At 38.9% G+C, this 17,080-nt stretch overlaps 3 protein-coding genes across 6 annotated transcripts in view; 1 reads left to right on the top strand and 2 right to left on the bottom strand.

Annotated features, from left to right (window-relative positions):
• LOC118386915 (vacuolar protein sorting-associated protein VTA1 homolog) overlaps positions 1-13,937 on the bottom strand; it is a 43,153-nt gene extending 29,216 nt beyond the window's left edge. For both annotated transcript variants that reach the window (XM_035774907.1, XM_035774909.1), the window contains exons 1-2: positions 13,722-13,937; positions 2,798-2,892 (exon numbers count right to left, since the gene is read on the bottom strand). In XM_035774907.1, coding sequence (XP_035630800.1) covers positions 2,798-2,892; positions 13,722-13,812 — 186 coding nt within the window. In that variant the 5' untranslated portion in view covers positions 13,813-13,937. The remainder of the gene's footprint in view (positions 1-2,797; positions 2,893-13,721) is intronic.
• LOC118387195 (endothelin-1-like) overlaps positions 1-17,080 on the top strand; it is a 308,791-nt gene that overhangs the window by 122,943 nt on the left and 168,768 nt on the right. The window lies entirely within an intron of this gene.
• The window catches only part of LOC118386914 (gap junction epsilon-1 protein-like), a 41,666-nt gene continuing 39,023 nt past the window's right edge, over positions 14,438-17,080 (bottom strand). For both annotated transcript variants that reach the window (XM_035774905.2, XM_035774906.2), the window contains 2 exons: positions 16,518-16,700; positions 14,438-16,216 (listed from right to left, as the gene is read on the bottom strand). In XM_035774905.2, coding sequence (XP_035630798.1) covers positions 15,821-16,216; positions 16,518-16,700 — 579 coding nt within the window. In that variant the 3' untranslated portion in view covers positions 14,438-15,820. The remainder of the gene's footprint in view (positions 16,217-16,517; positions 16,701-17,080) is intronic.

Raw genomic sequence — 17,080 nt, 5'->3', positions numbered from 1 at the left:
ATTGACCTAATTTGCGATAGTGGGTTAAAAGTTAAACGTGTATTTCATAGGTTTCTTCACCACCTTTTTAAAAGCCCTTCAAACCGGATGTATCCACTGGGGCTGGCTAAGACACCCCGTTGCTGTGACATGTAATGAATCTTACTACAGCAACAGTAAAACCCGGCTCGGGGGACAAGAAAATCCCAGGGCTTTCTTTAATTGGTTCCAAAATGTCAATAAAAATCCCTGGGCACAGGAGCAAACAGCATCCTGAGGTTGCTTCCTGCTCCCCATTTTCGAGGAACACCATAAAACCCTGTCTTTTGAACTCTGATGTGAATACAGTGCTCTCAAAACATTGGGGTCACCACAGTTCTCAAAGGAAACCATTTTACAAGATAAAATATATGTTCAGAAATTGCCATTTTTTTTCCACAATTACACAAATAGATGATATAACGGTTCATTTTTACATGAGAATGTATTGGTTTTTATTGGAGCTTCCTTTCCACGACATCGAACAAATGTTCCTCAATGAAGGATACACATATCAAAGAGTGAATGTTTGACAGAGAATAGTTAAAGAAAACATTAATCGTCATGTGCCAAATCTTAGTTTTCATGCGACTCGACCACCTATGGCACATTAAAACCTTTTTAGAAAATCTCTAGGAAAATATATGGTGATCTGGTCTTACATTAAAATGCAGAGCTTGAAACTTCAAGTAGATATTACAGATTTTTCATTACGTTTCACAATTCCACTCAAAGGATTTCTGAAGGAATTCATTGTTCAAAACATACAGTGCACTCAGAAACTATTCAGACCTAATGACATTTTCCACATTTTGTTACATTACAGCCTTATTCTAAAACTGATTAATATGTGATATTTCCGTTTTTTTATATATATATATAAATATTCAGACCCTTTACTCAGTACTTTGTTGAAGCACTTCTGGCAGCGATTACAGCCTTGAATCTTCTTGGGTAGGACGCTATAAGCTTGGCACACCTGTATTTGTGGAGTTTCTCCCATTCTTCTCTGTAGATCCTCTCAAGCGCTGTCAGGTTGGATGTGGAGCGTCGCGGTACAGCTATTTTCAGGTCTCCCCAAAGATGTTCGACTGGGTTTAAGTCCGGGCCCTGGCTGGGCCACTCAAGGACATTGAGACTTGTCCCGAAGCCCCTCCTATTTTGTCTTGGCTGTGTGCTTAGGGTCGTTGTCCTGCAGGAAGGTAAACCTTCGACCCAGTCTGAGGTCATGAGTGCTCTGGAGCAGGTTTTCATCAAGGATCACTCTATACATTGCTCCGTTCATCTTTCCCTCAATCCTGACTAGTCTCCCAGTCCCTGCCACTGAAAAACATGGAGATGGTTGTCCTTCTGGAAGGTTCTCCCATCTTCACAGAGGAACTCTCCAGCTCTGTCAGAGTGACCATCGAGTTCTTGGTCATCTCCCTGACCAAGGCCCTTCTCCCCTGATTGCTCAGTTTTGCCGGGCGGCCAGCTCTAGGAAGTCTTGGTGGTTTGTTCTGGGGACCTTCAATGCTGCAGAAATGTTTTGGTACCCTTCCCCAGATATGTGCCTCAACACAATACTGTCTCGGAGCTCTATGGACAATTCCTTCGACCTCATGGCTTGATTTTCGTTCTGACATGCACTGTCAACCTTTCCAAATCATGTCCAATCAATAGAATTTACCACAGGTGGACACCAATAGAGTTGTAGAAACATCTCAAGGATGATCAATTGAAACAGGATGCATCTGAGGCTCAATTTTGAGTCTCATAACAAAGGGTCTAAATACTTATGTAAATAAGGTATTTGTTGTTTTTTAATATATACACACACATTGCAAAAAATGTCTAAAAACCTGTTTTAGCCCTGTCATTATGGGGTATTGGGAGTAGATTGATGAGGAAAAAAATCAATAATCTATTGTAAATTCCATAAACTTTAACTAAATGTGTTAGCAGACTCTCAAATTCCAAATTGTCCTTGGATAACTTTAAAAAGTTTACCTAATCAAATTGTCCTTGGATAACTTTAAAAACTTTACCTAATCAAATTGTCCTTGGATAACTTTAAAAACTTTACCTAATCAAATTGCGAGCTACATTATTTATTTTAGAGAGATGTAAATACCTGATGGAAAAGCTAAATCATAACTGCTCGACATTTGGCATCTGAAATAAAACATTTGGCATTCACCTTTTGACAACATTGCGAATGTGAATCAAGGAATTCATCCTCAAATTGGATTATACAGCAATGACTGTACATTACAGATGTTAGGTTGAATCAAAAAATATCTCACTCCTATAATTGAAAATGATGAGGTGCGGACATTTCAATCATGTCTGCAGAACTCAACCATGGGAGGCTGCCACTCTGCCGTTAATGGCCTTTTTGTGAGGCAGTGCCATAATCCACTTCTGAGGGGAAATTGAATCTGCTAGAAGGCCTCTGTCCCTGACTCGCTTTGGAAAAAAAGTAAAATGCCATTAATCCTAAAGAGCTCTTAGCAGCCAGGATGGGTTTGAAGATATTCATTACTGGAGTTCCCTAACAGACATAAGTGGTGTGATAAGTTTTACTTTGTGGATATTTGTACAGAGTTGAGGAACTAGATAGCATTATCCATCTAGCCTACCTCACATTCTAGTGTTTAGTGCATTATGACATCTGACCGAAAATCTATTAAATCAACTAATAATAATGTGAATACAATGTGACAATAGTAGATAGACTTGTTATATTGTGAGCAAACCTGTTTAAACATTGCCAAGTGTAGGCTGGCTGATATCTTACCGTTTCTAACTGGTCCATCAGTTTCACAAGAAACTTCCGACATTCTGGGGTTTTGCTGTCCAGTTTCATTCCCGTCTGCATGGCATAAAGCCGACCTGACAGAGAAGGAAACAGGTATCACTATTTAATCTCAGAGCAATGAGTCAGTGGTGACGTTTCACTGAAAATGTTTCTACAATATCAAAATGTCAACACCCTCTGGTTCCCAGATCTGATCATCTTTAAAACACTAAGTTGATATGGTAAGAGCAAAAGTGGACTGGGTACATTGTTCTGTATGTTATGTGGAGGAAAAATGTGTTTTTGCGTTCACGATGAGGTCTTTCAAATTAAAGTACCCTAATAATTTGTCCAGCATGCAGTCTGAGAACCTCTAGAAATAGGCCTTACTAGTTTCTTAAAACTTGAGCCTTACTTGATTATTTTCACATTCCTCTGTTAGTTATGACACTCACTTTGGGTGAAATTATTCATCCTCTCAACAGTGCAAGTCTGTGAAAGAGGCTGTGTAAATATTAGCATTATTGCGGTTGTCTCCTTAGCATTGTACCACTGAGCACATGACAGCCTGGATACACAGTCTTGGCTCTCATGTTTTTAAAAACACACTGTCCGTCCACCCTCTCCTCCATGTTGCCAGATCCTTGCATGCTTCAATTGTATGCATCCAGACTCTGGACCATTAGCGCCCTTCTCTCAGTTTTCAGAGATTTAAAACATGCCACACCCAGACATCTGGTGAGGGATAGTCCCATGAGCCTTAACGTCTTCGCTGTGTGCAACTTTTGGACGCACACTGAATGTTTGAGACGTCACTGCCAAGTCCAACAACTCTGGGCTTACAGCTGTTTCGAGTGCTGCAGTTTCCAACCAACAAAGAAAATACGTATTTTCCACCATAATTTGCAAATAAATTCATAAAAAATCCTACAATGTGATTTTCTGGATTTTTTCTCTCTCATTTTGTCCGTCATAGTTGAAGTGTACAGGCCTCTCTCATCTTTTTAAGTGGGAGAACTTGCACAATTGGTGGCTGAATAAATACTTTTTTTGCCCCACTGTATGTAGGCTGTAGAACAATAATACAAAACAAGTATAACCAGGAAAAGGTAGAAGAAAAAGCAGTATACTGACTGTTTTGAATGGTAGTCTAGAGCCTGAGGTGTGAGGCTCGGAGTCCCTGAAGGACTTCAGTCAGAGCCTTAATAATGTGCTGTCTCCAACCGGGACAGAACAACAAATCGCGCCAGCTGTAGTTCAAAGTCATTAGCTAGACAAAGGCAGGCATGTGGACTCTGCTTACCCAGAACCAATGTAGGTGTCCTCCTCTCTAATGAAGATAACACCTTTCACCACCCACACATTGGCAATTTAAATGCACACAGGTTGATGGATGCTGCTGTCCCTAAGGAAATTAAAAGGTGAGCCACTAGAACAGCTTGTAGCCTATAGCCTGTCTAGCCAAGGAACATGGATCTGCCATTCTTCAAAGAGTGACCATGCAATTTTCTAAGCAGATCATAGAATAGGCTACACCAAACCATGAGCAAGCACAATATTTCAGCGAATGTTTGTTACCAAAATGACAATGTAAAGTACTGTATTTTATTGAGCTCGTCAGAAAGACCAGTGATGCACTTGTCATTCTGAAGTTGACAACAACCTTTGCCAACTGTCTTTGCCTCAAATGCAACAGGCTTCTATAGACCTGCCGGTGAGCTGAAGAGGACAGAAAGTAGGCAAGCCAACATCAGCTTCCATTTCAGCAGCACATCAAGACTAAATCAGCAAAAGTCACATTTCCAATCATTACATTGTAAAACACGGTGATTCCCAGCAGAAAAGAAAAAAGCAAATATGCCCAGCTGGGAGTGCTCTAAGTAAGGCAAAAATACAGTGGGTTCATTTAAATAAAGGCACCGGTCTTTGACACAAGGCTGCTCTCAGTATGAAGCCTATGAGTGGGAAATGTTTTATGTTTCACTGTAAATGTCAATGTTTACAGACCAAGGAATGCGGTAATCATTCTTGTCCAGATCAACAGTGATGGGTATGAGGCAGTGAGGCAGTAACAGACAGCAGACAGTGCATTTGGAAAGTATTCAGACCTTCACATTTTCCACATTTTGTTACAGCCTTGTTCTAAAATTGATTAAATACATTTTTTCCCTCACCAATCTACCCACATTACTCAAAGGACAAAGTGAAAACAGTTTTTTATAAAACATTTAAAAAAAAAACAGAAATACATAAGTATTCTGACCACCTTTTTTTTTTATGAGACTTTCGAAATTGAGCTCTGATGCACTGTGTTTCCATTGATCATCCTTGACATGTTTATACAACATGGAGTCCACCTGTCGTAAATTAAATTGATTGAACATGATTTGGAAAGGCACACACCTGTCTATAGAAGGTCCCACAGTTGACAGTGCATGTCACAGCAAAAACCAAGCCATGAGGTCGAAGGAATTGTCCGTAGAGCACCGAGACAGGATTGTGTCGAGGCACAGATTAGGGGAAGGGTACCAAAAAATGTCTGCAGCATTGAAGGTCCCCAAGAACACAGTGGCCATCATTCTTAAATGGAAGAAGTTTGGAATCACCAAGACTCTTCCTAGAGCTGGCCGCCTGGCCAAACTGAGCAATCAAGGGATGGTCACTCTGACAGAGCTCCAGAGTTCTTCTGTGGAGATGATGGGTGACAACCACCTCTGCAGCACTCCACCAATCATGGTAGAGTGGCCAGACGGAAGCTACTCCTCAGTAAAAGGCACATGACAGCCCGCTAGGAGTTTGCCAAAAGGCACCTAAAGGACTCTCAGACCATGAGAAACAAGATTATCTGTTCTGATGAAACTAACACTTTGGCCTGAATGCCAAGCATCACATCTGGAGGAAACCTGGCCCTATCCCTAGGATGAAGCATGCTGATGGGATGTTTTTCAGCGGTAGAGACTGCAAGACTAGTCAGGATCGAGGGACAGATGAATGGAGCAAAGTACAGAGAGATCCTTGATGATAATTTGCTCCAGAGCGCTCAGGACCTCAGACTGGGGCGAAGGTTCATCTTCCAACAGGACAACGACCCTAAGCAATCTTCCAAGACAACGTAGGAGTGGCTTGGGGACAAGTCTCTAAATGTCCTTGAGTGGCCCAGCCAGAGCCCGGACATGAACCCGATCGAACATCTCTGGAAAACCTGAAAATAGCTGTGCAGAGACGCTCCACATCCAACCTGACAGGGCTCGAGAGGATCTACAGAGAAGAATGGGAGAAACTCCCCAAGTACAGGTGTGCCAAGCTTGTAGCATCATACCCAAGAAGTCAAGGCTGTAATCGTTGCCAAAGGTGCTTCAACAAAATACTGAGTAAAAGGTCTGAATACTTTTATTTAACTAGGCAAATGTGATATTTCAGTCTTTTATTTTTTATATGCATTTGCAAACACCTGTTTCTGCTTTGTCATTATGGGGTATGATGTGTAGATTGATGAGGGGGAAAAAAATATTTTATCAATTTTAGAATAAGGCTGTAATGTAACAAAAAGTGGAAAAAGTGAAGAGGTCTGAATTCTTTCCGAATGCACTGCAAGTCTGTTTCAATTATAAATTATGCCATCTAGGCTAAATCCCACATTCAAGGCAGCTATATAATAACGCGGCCTAAGAGTGAGAAAATACATATATTTCTTTGTTTCTCAAGTTTCTGACAGCAGTACCCCACCTGGAATGTCATCATAGTGTATGGCCGGTTGAATGTTGATGCATTAAAAATGAACAAGGAAAAGCCTGGGGCTGGAACCAAAATGCCAGACTGGGCCTGTTAAATGGTTATCTCCATCTCTCCAACGATAACACGGACTCAATTCAAATGTCAATCGAACATCAAACCCCGGAGGGACACGGGTTAAGGTCACCAACTTATGAGACAGAAGCAGAACATAATAATACAGTCACTACTTTAGGGTTCAATTTGATTCTATTCAGTTCAGTTTAGATAGACACTATTTCACATGCTCCCCATAATTACATGTATTGTTAATAGGCTTCACCCTCTATCATCTATCAAAACAAAGCATGTAAAAAAAAAAAATTTAATTAAAAAATTAAAAAAATTAAAACAGGAGAATATTAATAATTGAGAACACTGTTCAACAATTTTTTTTGAAAATCACTGTCCTTTATCCAGACAATGGCAAGCTGAGAATGAAAATGTCTCGCAAAACTATGCCAAAGTATGCCTGTCAATATTTCCTAAACAATTAACCACAACCAAAGCTATGGGGATCAATTTGTTCATATGATGTTGGTCACAGCACATCACAGTGGGCACCCACAATCTCATCCTTTGTCAAGTGATTACGCTCATACAGCATTAACATCCAATTTTCCTCCCGTGAAACAATGCAACACTGAGACCATTCACGATACAAGGCCATGAAAATAGAAACCATAATTCAACTGTACTTCAGGGGGAAAAAAATCATTTTGCCATGGGCAGAACTTTTTATGTGAGTATGTTGAGTAAGGGAACAACATGGATGGCCAGAGTGGTTACAGCATTCTCTCACAAGTTTTTGGAAATCATCTCCCGCCCAGACTGAGATGTAGGAGAATGACAAACTACAGTGTCCAATGATATGTTGACTTAAAAAGGTGACACAAAAATAGACACTCAGCAGCAGTCATTTGTCCTCTAGCCTACTTTGATTATATAGAAATATTGAATGCAGCTTAAAGGATAAACTCTTTTCATTAGTCCATTGTTGACATAAGCAAAACATTTTGTGACTGTCAGCAATCAAGTTGTCAAGATATTTAAACTGTCAAAATACAGAAAGCATCCCTGTATGATGCACTATGTAGCCAATTTTCCCGGGATCAGTGTCCTCTACTGTTGACAGTCCTCTTCGAAGATAATGTTCAAGAATACTTCCCAATCTTACAAGCAGTCATTTAATATTTTTCCCCATACAACGGTGCTTTCACAGAAACAGGAAAGTGGTAGTTGAAACACCACAACGCAGGCCTACGCTAAGACATCCTTGTCAATATATCTTGAAGCAACAAAACCGCCTATAACATTCGGTCAATAATCTTTCGGGTTTCAGAACTATTAGAATGTAACTAGCATCCTTGTTAAATGGTTATAAATGGGAAGAATACATGCTTGTCCTGGCATGCATCCCCTACGCAAGCTTGACGTTAGACATAAAAAAAAAATGAAATGTAAAACTGTGTGAGCCGAGACCTCAGTTTGGACGTGACCAAGTGTTTTCACTGACATCTGCAGTGAGAACAGAATTGTGTATTCTGGAATGCTAGCCTGCGTACTCGCTCTCCTCACTACAAGGATGTTATTATGTAGCTGCATTTCAATCCAAAGGCTGGGTGAACTCCAGGAAGCGGGAGGGGAAACAATGTTAAAGAGAGCCTTTTCCATAAATGAATACTGTAGCACAGCGCCATGGTGCAGGGGTCTACACTAGTAGGAAAGATACAGGTGCCATAGTCAAGAAAAGGGGTACTTGGGTTAAATAATGGTGGTTAAAGGGGAATGGAAACACTAGGATTTAGAACGCTAGCTAACTAACTGTAAATGGCAATATTGGCAGATGGATTGATGGAAACTACAATCTAATTGTCTGCATCACTTCCAATCCTCCAGATATTTTTTTTAAATAATATTTATATAGTTTTTTTATATGTAGATATATTTCCTTTATTACCCTGCAACCCTACCACAAATCCCCCAATTGGGGAAAACTAGTGAATAACATAGGCCTGTATTTCCAGCTAATACATACTATATACATTTTATGGACACAATAGTTCTAATTTGTTTGTTTTTACTCCTGTCCTTCCTCTACCCTCAACCATCAATTTCTGATGTCCATCCGGTTTGATTTCCATTTCCATATCTTTCAAACTGTGCTCTTTCAAAAAAGTTCTTAACCTACACATGTTTTACAGGCACACTATTTATTACATTAGTTATCTAGTTGATATTAGCTGTTATTACTCCCACCCTTCAGCTCCAGTCAACCCCTCCCATCATTCATTCTCTTAACACCATCAATATTGGATTTCTATTTGCCATATTTTTTTTTACTGTGATGTTTCACAAAAGCTCTGAAGCTTTCTATTTTCATAATTTATTTTTGCTAAAACTATTATTTTATTATTGATCGATTGACAATTACTTTTCAGATCGCCCATTAGTGCTATCTGCAGGGTTAGCTCCAGGTAAATATTGCAATTCCTCAGGCATTCCTGGACCTGTGACCAAAAACAAGCTACATTTGGACAGTACCAAAACAAATTATCTAATGATTCCGACTCTTCGCAGCAGAATCTGCAGAGCTGGGAAGCTTTTATCCCTCCATATAAATAACATTTTATTGGTTGCAAGAATTTTGTATAATAATTTTGAATCCGGCGTCGTTTTGCATATCTCTTCATAAACCATGTGCCATGGAATCGGTACGTCAAAAATCTATTCCCATCTATATGGCACAGCTGTCAATTGTTTGGTCCTTACATTTAACTGGTATACTTTTTTATTTATCATAATTTTGTATGTATAGCCTATTCAGCCTAAATTATGAACACCAGCCCATGACCTCCACATCCGGCTTCTTCACCTGCGGGATCATCTGAGGAGAGGGGGGGGGGTGTTTAGGAATATTTCTGTCTGCAGAAATATTCCCCTTGTGGGGAATTCTGATTGGATGGGCCTATGCCATCCCAGGACCACCCCTGCACAGTCATGTGAAATCCATAGATTAGGGAGTAATGAATTTATTTCAATTCACTGAGTTCCTTCTTATGAACTATATTTCAGTAAAATCTTTGAAATTGTTGCATGTTGCATTTCTATTTTTGTTCAGTGTAGATCCATAACAATGAACTGCTCAACTATAAGATTTCCAAACAAAAGGCAGAATCAGGTTGAGAGAAGTAGTCAGTGATTATGGCTCTCAGCTCTACAACCTCCCAAAGACAATGGTTGAGTCATTCAGAGACATGTTGGTGCTGACCTCCAGTGGCATGCTGAATGAATGGTCCACTCTGCCACACATTGGCCAAGCAACAAGGAACTCTGACGCTGAAAGACATTCAACCATCTTTGCTTTAGTCCAAACAAGCCTAAATAAATTTAAAAAATCTGACAAAATTGGAAAAGTCAAGAAAAAACAAAGTTACCACTACTACACTTTGTCTAAACCCCATCAACTGACAATCCCCCCCCCCCTGCTATAACATTATTTTTTTGCAGATCAATATTCATAATAGTACACACAAAAAAACAGGACAGACATCCAAAGGACACCAATTAATTTATTGATTTCCTTTCAATTCTACCAACACACCCACCATTCCAATTTGAATGAACGACCCAGGCGGGCAGTGGTCCCAAACTGGAAAAACATGTTTCCAAGCATATTTGGCTAATCCACCTCACAGCATGTCCTGCACATCCCATTCAACCAAAGGCAGGCATTGTCAGTCAACTGGATCTCTGTAATGAGCCATGTTAAAGCTTGTATTGTCAGACAGCAGCCCCTCTCAATGGGAGCCTATCAGGCTCCAGCTTCCAGACAGGAAGGGAAGGCCACAGTATACTCTATCAGTGAGGGAAGCATTCTCCAACAGTCCATTTTACACATGGTTCGCTATAGTAACCTGGTAGAAACGACCAACGTGGATATGTTAGGGCCGATGCCGATACCGATTTTTGGGAGTCAAGGAGGGTGAGGGCCGATATTCAAAATCATTACATTTGAATATTGATGACATTTCTCAGACACAGCCATGTCTGCATTAATTTACCAATTTTAAAATCAAACAATATATTGGACTTCGTTTTTACCAAACTACATAATGGTATTATTATTTATTTTTTAAATGGTACATTGCTTGATTACCTGGGTAAATTAAGAGGGCATAGGTCTACTCACAACACAGGTGAACGCATATTAAATAGGAATGTGCATTGAGATATTGAGCTTTTTTTGGAGTCTATGGTGCTGCAGATGACAACGTTTTCCTTCCATTTGGGACTTATATTAGTCTACTGATCAACAACATTCGCATCGAAGCACCACTCCAGCATGTCACGCCTGTATGGAAAGACATCATATAGGCACTGCTGTTGGTTTGAGAATATACAAAAAACATTCATTGCAAATGGGTACAAGGTAACATCATGATGTGATCACAGATGCTTATGAAAGCAGTCCTTTTATGTCATTTTCCGTGATCAAGATTGTGATTTTTTTTCAGCTGCCCGGACGAAATTCAAAACAATTCAATTGGCTAGTTCAGCTATCTTTCAAGAAATGGGTGGGTTGTAACTTGATCCTACTGCTACGATTGGATAGAGTGAGGCTGTAACTCGACTCCCTTTCACATCTCTCTCAAATCGCTCATATCACTTGCTGCTGTTTACTGCTACTATGAAAACTAGCTCAATGGCAATGACATTTGCTACCAAGCCATAAAATGTACATAACATCTAACAAGAACAAGGCTAGTAACAAAGATGAAAATGACTCAAATCTGCCCATAATTTGAGATGTGAGAAAGCACACATGTATTGCGTGCTGATCTACAGCGTCATTGGTCCATAAACATGCAGGAAGATTCTTAGGTAGCTAAACATATTGCCAATCTTTATTTAGGCATTTAAATACACTTCCTTCTTTCCCTGTTACAACAATCTAATCAACTGTCAACTAGGGCTTTCGCTGACCGAGTCGTCTGTTCTTTTGACCAATCAATTGGGATGAATTTTAAAACGTGTTTTTTTCTAAATGAAAGACAAAGCGAGTGCAACAATATCCGTAGGCTAGTTATTGGTTTTGTAACAATACCCAAACATGCAAAGGAAGATATTACATTTTTCAATGTTTGTGTAGCTATTCAGGACACATCCCCCATTAAGAAAATTCCATTCATAACTATGCATTTCTGTATAGTACAAATCAGGGACCCATGATGTCATTATGTTACCGCCATTCTGTTCTAGTGTTTAATAACCAAAAGAGGTTAAATTTAAGGTGTCATTATAGCTGACTTCCCATTCCTTCTGCAGACATCTTTGAATCTAGATTCAGAGTAGATATTTAACCGTAAATGTTTTTTTGCACAATTTTTACCGGAAATGTTTTAAATTAGTCCTTGAGCAAAAATGTGTCCTTTTGCACAGAGTTGTATGGTTTGTTTGATTTTGTAATCAATGGCTTTTGTTTGGCATAATTTTAAAGTGACACATTTTCAAGTCTCAGCGTCATTCTGTTACCATGGAATTGTCGACACACACACATACTGAACAAAAATATAAACGCAACGTGTAAAGTGTTGGTCCTATATTTCATGAAATGAAATAAACATTAATAAATAAAAAATAGCATGCTGAATGTAGGAATGTCCACCAGAGCTGTTGCCAAAGATTTGAATGTATATTTCTCTACCATAAACTGCCTCCTACATCGTTTTAGAGAATTTGGCAGTGCGTCCAACTAGCCTCACACCACGTGAAACTACCCAAGCCCAGGTCCTCCACATCGTTTGAAATGGTTGCATATATAAAATAATTGTTGTAGTTTTTCTTCTATCCACTTTGAGATTATTCTTGTATAATGAAAAGCACTTAACAATTTTAACACATTATTATAGTGGAGATATCTTGGTTACTAAACTTTGCATGATTTTGTTCTGAGAGCCTAACGCAACTTCCCCAGCCAGTCAGATGAACTCGTGGATATCATTATGTCTCTGCGTGCAGTTTGAAATAAGTTGCTAAGTAGCGCTAGCTCTATTGGCGTAAGTACAGTACAATTATTATTATATTATTACAATTGCTGGAAGTCTATGGGTATCTGCTAGTACGTTAACGCTAGTTCGCATTGGTTTGCGAAACTAACTTCTGTTACGAGATGTTCCCACGCCAATAGATGGCGCTGCTGTTGTGTGTATCCTACTGTAGTGAGGAGTGAGCTAAATTAGGCATTACGTACTATTCACTGAATGCAAGACATTCTTATCAACATTACCTTGCTATTGTATTGAATAATCAGCATACAAAACAGCTTCCTTTATACTGGACACAGAGACATAAAAATGGTATCCACAAGTTAATCTAACTCTGGGGAAGTAGATAACGGCAATCAATGACAAAACCCCGAAGTATCCCCTTTAAATTTAGGTGGCTGTCGCTCATAATATTTTGAAGGCAAAAAGTCATTTGTGTAATTAAACTACCGGCAATCCATCGGAAATAATTTAAGGTTGCAGGAGGGGGCTAAATCAAGTCATTTGAGGACGTTTTGTTATGTTGATTCTTCTACAGAAAGTGATTGTCACAAAATGTACCCAACGTTAGGCACATATCTTCCTTACATTGTCTGTCAAGTCAGATAACCAGCCATGATCTTACCATATAAACTGCTTTTTCGCAAAGGTGGCAAAGCATGTTAGCTAGCTAACGTTAACTACTTTGAGCATTGTCTAAAGCCGACCTTTCTAAACCAGTTGGCTAACTACTAACATTAACTAGTAATAAATGCTATGCACCTCGACTACTGTTGTGGAAGCAAAAAGCCGACTGAAACAAGCAAAGGTGCAGGAAGTGCGCTTACTTAGTTACCCGCTAGTAAGACTGTCAACAAGAAAACTTGTCAAAGTTGTAGCTGGCAAGATGATTCGTTAGCCGCTACCATTAACTATCTGGTGTTATGATTCCATAGCTAACGTTAGCTAGCTAACCTCTCTACGCATCTCATAACATTACGGATTTACATGTTCGCAATAGTTAGGTAACTAACGTTAGCTATTTGACTTGACGATGCATAGTTATGCGGATACGTTTACAGATGATTGGCAACTAACGTTAGCCGAGTTGGCTAGTACAAACTCACAGTAATAAGCCACGACAGGATCCCTCTTCTCATGTTCCTGTGCAGTTCTTAGATAGTGCTGAATGGCTTTTAGCTGTGGTGGAAGAGCCATCTCTAAGAATATCAATAACAGATTAATCAACAATCGAAATGTGGATCGCTAGTTATCTATATATATATTTTTTTTTTAATGTTCCTAATCGCGCAGAATTCTTCTGCTCGTTGTTCAATACGTGTAGCGCCATCTGCAGGACCGGAGGACTATTAAAGCAAAACAGCATCATATTGATATTCATTACTGTGTACTGCAATGCATTCCACTGTGATCTCAAGAGCTGTGTAGCCAACAATATTATAATATGAATGTAATAACAATCAATGAGAATTATGGCATACCTGTGCAGTAAACTGTCATCAAGGAACTGCATGCAGCTTGTTGTTTGGAGAGTTGTTCGACACCACAATGATCTGCTGTGATTACACTGCATATTGACCTTTCCCCCCCAAGAGATGGCATGGGGCTATCATGAACACAGGGTATGTATAGAACGCAACTGAAACTGGGCATGCAGCAGTCCTGTTAATCTAGGGTTGCTTTGTCAATACAACAGTTTGTCAGTCCATTAAAGCTGCTGCATAGCACCACCTCTAACAAAAAAAACAAATCTAACTGATACTTTTGAAACATAAGAACATTTTTGATCCTGAGCTAAAAAGCAACAGACAGATTTGTTTTTGAAACATCATACTGTAGAACAATATTGTCCTAAGATATGAGTTGGTCATAAAATGTGCCCCTTTTATTAAACAGTGCTGAGAAGTTCTATGCATTTTATAAAGAACACTCAGTCAAAACAGACAATAGATGTAATGAAATTCAATTACCATAAGAAATGTAAACATAGCAACCAAACATGAGTAAAAATAAAAAACCTACGTAACAGATAACTAATTGATCCCACTTCCCTAAAATACTCCTCAGATTTACTGACAACCAAATGAATGTCATTGCTTCTTTTAACAGTTACCTCGGCTTTTCTGTACAAAATGAAAGAGGCAAACTTTAAAACTACCCATCTGTCACAAATACCAGAAAGCAGTATGCCATATTGTACCTGAGATGATACATTTAGCTGAAAATAACAACGTTGGATGGATGCCTGATAATAATTTACAGATACAAAACAAAAGAGGTCATTATTTTCAGTACAGCAACAGCACAGTGTTAAATCAAAAGCATAATACTTCAAGCTATGAAAAGGGTCTTAAAATAGTCAAATATATGGGTTAACCATCCACACTGTGACCAGCAGACTTATCAGCAATCACACTTACATCTACAGTGATGTGCAGAATCTGCATGATAAATCTGGTAGCATGGAAACCCATCTTCTTTAACTTATTATTGTTGTTATTGATACCATTCCTATATATAGTATTTCAAAACCTTAATTTCACAATCATCAAATGAGATGTGCAAAAATCTTTACAATTTAAAACTAATTTGAGAACCTTTATATAGTACGGTACTTCAATTCATACAAAATGTATAATTACTAATGTATTATGACCTGAAAATAATTATGGCTTTTAGCTGTGGCTAAAAGCCAAATATTGAAATCAAATCTAAGCTTCATTAGGTGAATTTTTTTTCCTGCCTATGCCTTAAAATGACCCATTTTCAGCTTCTGTCGTAGGGTATCAGGATGTTACCATTGATGACATGACATTGGCCATATGTTGTACTGGACAATTAGATTACATTACTGTAGGTTTGTCTATAGGCCCCTAAAAAGACTACAAGAATGCTATAAAACGTTTCACTGGGTACAAATATGTAAAATATTAGAATTACTGGTAACACCTTTCTTTCTTACGTGGGCCAATGATTGAAAGCTGCATATGTCACAACAATATCATTAGTCTATTGACAAAATAAGGTTTAAATCTGTGTGACTTGACTTAAATAATGGGATTATGGAAAGAAGTGTCTGAGTGTCAACTCCCAACAAAAAAAAGCAGAGGTATGTCGTTTTCGGCATTGGTGTCCATGTGAGACCTGGATAGACACACAGAATTTTGAAATGTGATCAATTACTCTGTAGCAAATAACACACAGGTCATTGATTGGTCAAATAACCCAATCTCCTACAGAGTATCTCAAATATCTCAGCAACACACAGCAGCACCGTGATCCCGGTGAAAGTGTACATTGCACTTAAAAATATGGTCTTTTCAAAGTGTTCCGGCACCATGCATTTTGTGACATTGAACGTCTTTTCTAGGGCACTGGCATCACACATGTAGAGTGGGTGAACCTGGAAACCAAAGAGATGGCTCTGCAACCAAAAAGCGATGACTTCCAGAATAATTCTTAGCAGGACAGAGATGATGTAGAAGACGGTGTATATAGGTCTCTGAAGGATATCCTCCTGGTCAATGTTTTTACAGGCAGCATAGAGATGAAATACAGCTCCAGGGACTAAAACAGTTACCAGCTGCAATGCCCAGAATACCTGCAAGCAGAATAACATTCTGGCGAGTGGAAAAACAACCTATTCACAAGTCCACATTGAACAACAGCATATATTTGAGCCCCTCTGTTAATGACATTGTTATTTACATTGACTTCAACTGGAACTTAATGACTGGAATGAATACTGTTGGGTTTAATTCACATTATACAATATCATCAGAATATTATAACGATGGTAGAGTGAAAATTCACAACTGTTTGTGGATCCTGACATATTACCAATGTTTTCTGTCTAGCTTGTATTCTATTATCAGATAGGTTAATGCACGAAGCTGTCTTACCTGAGGTGTTATCGGCCTAAATTGGTTGTAACAGTAGAGGTTTAACTCCCTCCTGTCTGGATCACAGCTAAAATGGAGAGCTTCATTTCCATAGACTGCAAAGCCCAGGACGCCCAGAAAGAACATCCGAACAGAGCCAAAGAAAAGTGTGTGGAACTGGCCTATCACTGTCGGAGGCCTGAGCTAAAACAAACAGACAGAAAAAGGCTTTAAAACAGCATTTGTTTGTCAAATATAAAACTTGTGTGTGAAAACGGAGGAAGCAGAAGTATGATTATCATTTCATGAATTACACAAACATTTGTGAACATTTGTGAACACATTGGAATACACCACCCTCGTGAAAAAAATAGCAGATGGACCAAATATCAGATCTAAATTAAACCATTTCAAAAATGTTTATTAAATCAGTAATGCATGGAGTATTTTGGTAATAGGTTATCTGTCATGTTTCAAACACAAACCTATACTGAAAGTAGGATATTTACTATGCTATATGTAACACATAGTCATCTATCAACAAATGCAACAGTCTATCCACTATTGTACAGGTAGATGATATG

Source organism: Oncorhynchus keta, chromosome 8 (assembly GCF_023373465.1).
Source record: "Oncorhynchus keta strain PuntledgeMale-10-30-2019 chromosome 8, Oket_V2, whole genome shotgun sequence".
NCBI classification, from domain to species: Eukaryota; Metazoa; Chordata; class Actinopteri; order Salmoniformes; family Salmonidae; genus Oncorhynchus; species Oncorhynchus keta.
Note: the sequence above shows the minus strand (reverse complement) of the source record. Positions and strands in the feature narration are given on the sequence as shown.